Raw genomic sequence first — 8,871 nt, 5'->3', positions numbered from 1 at the left:
ACCTCCTAAAGGAAGAAATGCATTTTGTTCTTGCATTGGAGAGTTCAGTTTGTAACCTAGGACTTGCTTGTCCTCAGTACACAGAAATTAGATCAATCTGATACCATATATATATATATTTTAGAAATGATTCGGAAAATATTTGAACACCTTGTCTTAAAATATTTTATTCATCATGTTAAAATAAAACGTTCCATAATCAATTTTTTGTCTTTTCTTTTTTCAATTTGTCCAATTTTTCGGAAAAAAACAAAAAAGGCTTCAGGAAAAAAACGGGAAAAACCCATTTTTTTCTCAATTTTTCAGTTTTTTTTCCGGGCCTTCACATCTCTACTGGTGCCCCTGCTAACCCCCCCCCCGAAGGAGGGGCCCCCATCCTCCAATGTTTCCAATGGAGAGGAAAAAATGCCTTCTCAGTTTACTCGTCAGCTCAAGCTAAAATCCCCAGGCTGCCACCTAAAACGTTGTGCATCAGCACCCCCGAGCGCTGCTCAGAGGGAACTCTGAGCCCCACCCCATGTGGGCTCCCCCACACACACACAAACAACTTGGGCCATGCAGCAGGAGGCTCCCGCCCGCCCTCGGCGCACCTGTCTGGAGAATGCTTGTACCGCGAATAGGCCGTTCCAGAAGATGCTGGTATGGAAAAGCTGCCAGAGGGCTGCCGGTAAGCTTGTGCCCGCTCGGCTCCGGCTGGTGTAGCCGCCGCGGCGTGGGGAGTCTCCGGGAAGCTCACCGGCCTGTCAAGTGAAGGGAGGGGGAGATGTAGAGGAGGAGACCTTGGCCCTGCCCTCGCCCCCCCTCTCCACACAGCCTCTCCGGGGCCAGTGGGACCCCAGAGCGAACCCGGGCCCGATTTGGAAGAGGCGCGTGAGAGTGCCGCAACTGGCCCCCGAAGGGTGGGGAACACCACCCCTCAGCGGGGGTTCTCAGCTGATGCTGCCCCCCTCGGGAGAGGGGCAGGAGAAGCAGAGCTGCCGGGAAGGCGCTTGAGCGGCTGGCGGTGCTGCCTGGGGGCAAGCAACGCGGAGCAGGGGCAGATGTGCCGCACGACGACGGCCCGCCTCACCTCTTGCCGTGCAGCGGCTGTGTCTCTCGGTACGGAGCCGCCGCGTTCTGTTTCGGGGTCCTCGTGAGGGACTGTGACTGGCCGTGGCCGGGGGCGGGCTGCTCTCCCCACTTGGAGGCCTGCGAGGAGCCGTGAGTGGCCGACCCAGTCCACTGCCAGGCCGAGTGGCTGCGGTAGGGGGGCCGGAAGCCCACCGGCAGGCTCTCTGGCTCCACCTTGGGCTCCGTGGTGCTCGCTTTGAAGGTCTCGGCCCAGCCCCTGGAGAAGAGGAAAAGCCACGCGTGAGACTCTCCGGCTGCCAACCGGAGCTAGGGGCCAGTCCGCCTCTCCTCCCCCGCGGGGGGCGCCGGGGTCACAGGCCTGAGGCAGACCGGACAGGAGCCACGGAGCTGCTCACACCTGCGCTGCAACCCGGCGTCTGAGTCCACAACTGAGTGGCGAAAGGCAGAGGGAAAGTACCCCACGTAAAGAGAGGAAGAGGCTCCACCGGCTGTTTTGTGGCTCCCCCCCGGCTCCCTCCGAACCCTCTCCAGGTGCTGCAACCAGACAGGGGTTGGTGCGCCAGCCAAACTCCCCATGCATCTCACCCCCCCACACACAGACAGACAGACAGAGACACATGCACCAGCGCAGTGCTTCTCGGTGTGCAGCCCAGGTACGCTCTTGGGCTGCTCTCTGGGAGACCCAGGCTCAGATCGGCCTCCACCCACCCACTTCTGCGCCAAACCAGAACTTCCAGCCAAGCAGGAGAACTGCCAGAGGAACAGGCACACACACACACACCCCGCCTGCACAGGGGTCCTGAGCAGTGGTCCCAGCGTGGCCGCTCTCCCCCGAGACTCACGGCCAGTGGGCAGAAGGGAGCCAGGAAGCAGCTCCCTCCCTCCCTCCCTCCCTCAGCCAGCTCTGCAGCTGGGGCACCCGGAGGCGGCACCGGTAATGATGAAGTCACTCTGCGTGCGGGCAGAGACAAGCCCTCGTGTGCAGCCGCCCTCCGGCAGGGCCCGCAGCCCCAACCTGTGCTGAACTGCCGACGTCACCCTCCACACACACACACACGCTCTCTCTTCCGGCGGCCAAGACCCCTCCTACCTCCCCGTGTCAAAGGACACCTCTCGCCCCTCTCTCCGGCTCCAGCATGAGCCCAGGCATGGCCCTGGACGGCTCTCTGACAGTGTGGGGGAGGGACGGGGAGAAGGGGAAGCCCCGCCTCACTCTCCAGTCAGGCAGGAACCCAGGAGGCCCAGGGCGGAGCTGCCATTAGGCAGGGATGGCCCTGCGCCCTCGGAGGCCTGGGGCCCTTGCCTCCTCTGCCTGCCTGCCTGCCTCCCTCCTCCGTGTCTGAACCACACCTGCCTTTCCTAGAGGACGTAGCCGGGGAGGAGGGGGGGCAGTAAATAAATTTTAAAAAAACAACCCAGAGGGAAAAAGACTAGTGTCACAGGAGTACTTTTCTCCCTTTCTCACAATACAAGAACCCGTGGGCACTCCATGAAATTGCTGAGCGGTCGGGTTAGAACGGATAAGAGGAAGTACTTCTTCACCCAAAGAGTGATTAACACTTGGAATTCACTGCCACAGGAAGTGGTGGCGGCTACAAGCATGGACGGCTTCAAGAGGGAATTAGATAAGCATATGGAGCAGAGGTCCATCAGTGGCTATTAGCCACAAGGTATAGATAGGGACTCTGGGGCAAGTGATGCTCTGTCATCTTGGTGCTTGGGGGGGGTCAACAGTGGGAGGGCTTCTAATGTCCTGGCCCCACTGGTGGACCTCCTGATGGCACTGGTATTTCTGGCCACTGTGGGATACAGAGTGTTGGACTGGATGGGCCTTTGGCCTGATCCAACATTGGCATCTCTTATGTTCTTATGTTCTTATGAAAACGTTATGACTATGTGGAGTGAGCCAGTTTGGTGTAGTGGTGAAGTGTGCGGGACTCCAATCTGGGAGAACCGTGTTTGATTCCCCACTCCTCCTCCACTTGCACCTGGCTGGATGACCTTGGGCAAGCCGTAGTTCTCTCAGAGCTGTTCTTGAAAAAGAGCAGTTTCTATCAGAGCTCTCTCAGCCCCACCAACTTCACAGGGTGTCTGTCTGTTGTGGGGAGGGGGAGGGAAAGGAGCTTGTGAGCTGCTCTGAGACACCTTTGGGTAGTGAAGGGCGGGGTATAAATCCAATCTCTCCTCTTCTTCTTCTATCAAGTTACACTGACTACGTGGACTTTATATGTCTTATCTACAAAGGAGAAAATATTGTCTCTTATGCCTTATTATGGTTACAGTCAGTGTTCCCTCTAAGCTGAGTTAGTGTGAGCTAGCTCACAGTTTTTTAGCCTCCGGCTCACACATTTTTGTCTTAGCTCAGGAAGGAGGGCTCCAGAGCAAACTAAGTTATTCAGTAGCTAATTCACCTGCTCACAACTTTAATGCCGGTAGCTCACAAAGTAGAATTTTTGCTCACAGGACTCCACAGCTTAGAGGGAACATTGGTTACAGTATGCATTCAATGTTGTTGTCGTTGACACCACCAACTTTGTAATTGTTTAATATATTGTTTGGCCATCTTTGATGGTGTTTTCTACTGGTGGGATTTGTCTATTTGGGGAGGGGGGCAGGGCAGAAAGGACCTTTGGTTCCCAGGAGCCTCAGTCCCAGCTTGCTCCCTCCTGGGCCCGAAATGCTTTGGAGGCCTTTCGAAAAGACTCCTCATCCGCCTTGCCTCGCTTCTGGTCTCACGGAGTGGGCACCAGCTGGCAGGACTGAGGCGGATTCCAAGCTGAGGCTGGGGTTTGAAAGGCCAGCCCTCCCCCTCTGCCCGCTCTCATTCGATCTCTGGGTCTGCTCCCTTTCTGAAGAGGCTGGCTCAAAGAATCCACACACACACACACACACAACCCCAGCTACACTCCAGAAGGGCCCTCGTATCCTCCCTCTCTCTCCCCTGCACACCGACACCCGGCGGGACCTTTCGAACTCTCCCTGGGCCCTAAAGAGGCCAGACTGGCCATCGCCGGGGCTAGGGGCCTTTTCTGTGGCAGCTCCACGCTGGTGGAATGAGCCCCCCAAGGACACCAGGGCCCTGCGGAATCTGGTGGAAGAGCTCCGTCTTGCAGGTCCTGAGGAATTGTAACAAATTCCACAGGGTCTACAAGACAGAGCTCTTCCACCAGGCATTCGAGTGAGAGCCACATATAACACAATTTAAAACTAGAGCCTTACCCTGGAATTTCGACCATTGGCTATTACCATTACTGACTGACACCGGTTATGGGTAATACTTGGAAACTGTTGTCTCGCCGTCTGATATGCAATAACTATGTACAGCACTTTAGAATCGTTTGTCTGACTTTATTCTAAAAAGTTTTATGTGAGCCGGCCTCGGTGGGAAGGGCAGGCTAGAAATCTAACGAACACACAAACAAACTCACTGCCTTTGAGAGAGCCTCATCGGCTCTCCTCCTGCACTGTGCTCAAGGAGGCCACCAGCAGAGCAACACCTGGGCCCCTGAGCCCCCCAGGGGTGAGCTCTTGGCACTCCTCCGCTGGGCCGCTGGCTGCGCTGCAGGAAGCCCAGGCGGGCCGGGGGAGGGGGGGAGTCCCCCTTGCACCAGAACCCACACCCTGCAGCCTGGAGGCTCAGCAGCGCCACCTGGTAGGGTCCCCAAAGAGGGGGAGGACTGTCGGTGACGCCATTGCAGGTGGGGGGGGGGGCCTGTGGGAGGCAGCAGCCTCGTGCTCAGCTCCATGCCAAGAGTCCCGCCAGCCAAGCCTCCCCCCAACAGCAGACTCGGGAGGGAGTCCCCACTTCCTGCACGGCCAGCCCCCAAACCTGCTGCTCCTCAGCCCAGACTGGACGTGGCAGCTCCTCTGCCCCCTCCCCTCCCTGCAAAGACCTCTCGGGGAGGCACGCCCAGCACCCCTCCCACCCGACAGGCTTCCTACCAGGAGAAGGGGCTTTGCTGCTCCTGGTAACCCGAAGGGCACCTCTGTGTGTCCAGAGGCCTTCTGTCCCCTTTGCAGGTCCTCCTCTCGCACACGGCCCCCCCTCCCATGACTGTGAGCTGGCTCACACTAACTCAGCTTTAGAGGGAACATTGCAAGTGACCCCCCAGAATGACTGCCCGGCTCTGAACCTGGGCACAACGAACAGAGGGGCACGTCACTGGCACGATCGGGGGCCTCTTGCAGAGCCGGGTTTCCCGCCCGGGCCCCCACTCTGCCCCACCGGCCGCTTCAGGACACGATTTCCCGAGGGTGGGGGAGGGTTACCTGCGGGGCGTGCCGTCCTCGTGCGGGGGGATGATGACTACCTTGACCGTCACGGAGGTGCGCAGCCAGTCGATCATCTGGTCGTGGCTGAGGGTGACAACGGCCACCTTGCAGATCTCCACCAGCCGGCTGCCTTGCCGCAGCCCCGCCTGCCAGGCGAAGCCGTACTCCTCCACCTCCGCCACCGTCCCGTCGAACTTCACATGGAAGCCCAGCTGGCCCAGGCCGTTCCTCCGCAGGGTCATCTCCGCCGTCTCGCAGCCGGAAGTCATCACCTGAGAAGAGGAGGAGGAGGGCTTGGCGGCCAGGCCGGGAGCCACCCTCGGGAGCCCCGCCCACCGACCCCATGTGAGAAGGGAGACCCGGTGGCGGCACCGCAACCGCGGACGCGAGGGAGCCGCCTCTCACCTTCAGTCTCTGCACAATCTCCTTGATGTCGTCTGGGTTGCTCTCCAGGGCCCGGACAAAGACGTGGTCCCCGCGACCGTAGAAGACCTTGATGGCAAAAGAGTCCGGCGTCCAGCCGATCACGTCCGCGCAAAAGCAGTTGAACACCACCTCCTTGGCGGCCAGGTCCAACAGGACGACGAACTCGTTGGAGACGCCCAGGACGCACCCGATCTCCACCCCCTGGGTGTAGTCCTGGGCCCAGACCCTCCAGGCAATGGCCCCCGTGCTGTACTGCTCTGCCCCTGCCCGGGCCTTCGTCTTCTCCTTCTTCTTGGACGCCAGGGAGATCAGGTTGAACTTCCCCGTGGAGTCGATGGGGGTGCTGGTGACACAGTTCTCCGCCAGGTCTTTCAAGTACTCCTGGCGCGTGCGGGTGGCCATGGTGTGGAACTTGTCTGACTTGTGGGCGGCGTTCTCGGCGTTGATCACCTTGGCCAGCAGAAAGTCTCGGAAGACGTCCGATTTGCGGAATGTGGCTCGGCTTGGGATGGCTGGCCCAAAGGGTGGGACGTCTTTGGATCGGGTCACGGCCACGCTTCAGGTAGGAAAGGGATAAAACACACTTGATATAACGAAGGCCACCCCTCATCTAATCCTACAAGGCTCCCCCTGCCTCACAGAGATATGAGAAACCACCTCCTCTCTTCCTTGAAAGTCATGTCATGGAGGAGAGAGAGGTCCATCAGTGGCTACTAGCCATGGTGGCTGAGGGGAACCTCCACATTCAGAGGCACTAAAGCTCTGAATCCCAGAACCAGGAGGCAACATCAGGGGAAGGCCTCGGCCTCTCTGCCCTGTTTCTTGGCCCTCCAGAGGAACTGGTTGGCCCCCGTGTGAGACAGGAGGCTGGACTAGATGGGCCACTGGTCTGATCCAGCAGGGCTCTCCTGATGTTCTAATGAAGGCCTCGGCCTCTCTGCCCTGTTTCTTGGCCCTCCAGAGGAACTGGCTGGCCCCTGTGTGAGACGGGAGGCTGGACTAGAGGGACCCTCCCTGGTCTGACCCAGCAGGGCTCTTCTGGTGTCCTTCTCAGGGGAAGGCCTCGGCCTCTCTGCCCTGTTTCTTGGCCCTCCAGAGGAATTGGCTGGCCCCTGGGTGAGACGGGAGACTGGACTGGATGGACCCTCCCTGGTCTGACCCAGCAGGGCTCTTCTGGTGCTCTTCTCAGGGGAAGGCCTCGGCCTCTCTGCCCTGTTGTTGGCCCTCCAGAGGAACTGGCTGGCCCCTGTGTGAGACGGGATGCTGGACTAGATGGACCCTCACTGGTCTGGCCCAGCAGGGCTCTCCTGATGTTTTTATGTTCTAAAGATCAATTCTTTTTGGCCCTGGCCCCTATCTGGTGGAACGAGCTCCCGTATGAGATCAGGGCCCTGTGGGCTCCATTACAATTCCGCAGGTCCTGCCAGGTGGGGCTCTTCTGCTGGGCTTTGAGCTGAGGGAGCGGGCGTCACCCCCCCCTTCGGTTGGCCTCCCATCAGTGCCCTGAATTTGAACAGCCACCTGGGAACTACACCGTCGTTCTGTTTTAGCTACTGAGTCATTGATTAAATCCTGCCCGGTATTTTATGATTTGATGATTATTGTTATTGTTTTAATCTTGTTGTTTTAAATTTTTTTTTTTTAATTATTGTTACTGCATATGGTCTTAACACTGATGGAACCCGCCCTGAGCCTGCTGGCGGGGAGGGCGGGACACGCGTTCAATAAAATAAACAAGCAGAATAAATAAATATATTTGTTTATTGGATTTCTACCTCCCCGCTGAAGCAGGCTCAGGGCGGCTTACATAAAAGTGTTAAAACAGTTTTGAAAACACGGACGGTCTAAAGACCAGGGATACCCCACAATGGTGGGAACAGATTTCCGAGAAGATTCATCGAGGTCTGAACCTGGCCTCCCCGCCATAAGGAGTTTTGTTCTTTCTCAGCTGTGATCAGACAGATCATCATCCAGCCCTAATCCTTGGGACTGGGGTCTGTGTGCGTGTGAGAAATCGACAAGGTGCTGACCAATGTTCCCTCTAAGCTGTGGAGTCTCGTGAGCAAAAATTCTACTTTGTGAGCTGCTGGCATTAAAGTTGTGAGCGAGTGATTTGGCTCCTGCATCAATTCGTTCGAGCCAGCGATTTGGCTGCTGCGTAAATGAGTTTGCTCTGGAGCCCTCCTTCCCGAGCGGAGACAAAAATGTGTGAGCCGGAGGCTAAAAAACTGTGAGCTAGCTCACACTCACTCCTCTTAGAGGGAACACTGGTGCTGACCCTCCCAGGACAGGGCAAACAGCGAAGCCACCAAGGCCCGCCACCAAGGCCCACCCCGACCTGCCCAGGGTTCGATTTCCCCCACACAGCCATGTCGCACGTGGCCCCGCTGCCCGGAGCACCGCGGATGGCTGCACTTATCCAGGCTTTTCCCAGCGGTGGCACAGACACCGGGTCCGGCCCTCGGGCCCCAGGCAGACAACATTTTTCCTGGAGATCCGCTCGCTCTGAAGGGCCTGGTTTACCACGGCATTGCTTCGACCCCTTTGCTGCTGCCGCCACCGGGAAAATGCCTTCGGGCTTCTTGGGAGAGACTGATGGGGTGGGAGGGCGCATGTGGGGCAGTGTTCCCTCTAAGCTGAGTGAGTGTGAGCTAGCTCACAGTTTTTTAGCCTCCGGCTCACGCATTTTTGTCTCCGCTCGGGAAGGAGGGCTCCAGAGCAAACTCATTTACGCAGCAGCCAAATCGCTGGCTCGCAACTTAAATGCCAGCAGCTCACAAAGGAGAATTCTTGCTCATGAGACTCCACAGCTTAGAGGGAGCACTGGTGTGCGTGTGTGTGTGTGTGTGTGTCACTGTCTTCAGAAACCCAAAGCAGAAGCAGCAGGGCCTTCCCTCACCTGTAGCAAACGTTCTCGGTGCAGGGGTTCTGGGCCCGAACGATAACGAACACGTGCTGGAAGTGGGAGCGGATGTTCTGGGGGGTGAAGGGCAGGGCCCCCGGCTCCTGGAAGATGATGGTGACGATGTCGTTCCCGATGTGCCTCTTTCTGAGCAGCTGGGGGGGGGGGAAAGGACACGTGAGCAACCACGGGGCCCTGGC

At 57.9% G+C, this 8,871-nt stretch overlaps 1 protein-coding gene across 1 annotated transcript in view; it reads right to left on the bottom strand.

The window, feature by feature from the left end:
• The window catches only part of SIPA1L3 (signal-induced proliferation-associated 1 like 3), a gene marked incomplete at its 3' end in the record, with an annotated part of 50,286 nt that overhangs the window by 9,050 nt on the left and 32,365 nt on the right, over nucleotides 1-8,871 (bottom strand). Inside the window, exons 7-11 of the mRNA XM_015407656.1 lie at nucleotides 8,669-8,826; nucleotides 5,749-6,325; nucleotides 5,341-5,615; nucleotides 1,070-1,327; nucleotides 591-740 (exon numbers count right to left, since the gene is read on the bottom strand). Of these exons, the coding sequence (XP_015263142.1) occupies nucleotides 591-740; nucleotides 1,070-1,327; nucleotides 5,341-5,615; nucleotides 5,749-6,325; nucleotides 8,669-8,826 (1,418 nt within the window). The remainder of the gene's footprint in view (nucleotides 1-590; nucleotides 741-1,069; nucleotides 1,328-5,340; nucleotides 5,616-5,748; nucleotides 6,326-8,668; nucleotides 8,827-8,871) is intronic.

The sequence above is a fragment of the Gekko japonicus genome, unplaced genomic scaffold (genome assembly GCF_001447785.1).
Source record: "Gekko japonicus isolate JY-2015 unplaced genomic scaffold, Gekko_japonicus_V1.1 scaffold1471, whole genome shotgun sequence".
Classification (NCBI taxonomy): domain Eukaryota; kingdom Metazoa; phylum Chordata; class Lepidosauria; order Squamata; family Gekkonidae; genus Gekko; species Gekko japonicus.
The sequence above is the reverse complement of the archived record's forward strand: the minus strand, read 5'-3'. Positions and strand labels throughout refer to the sequence as shown.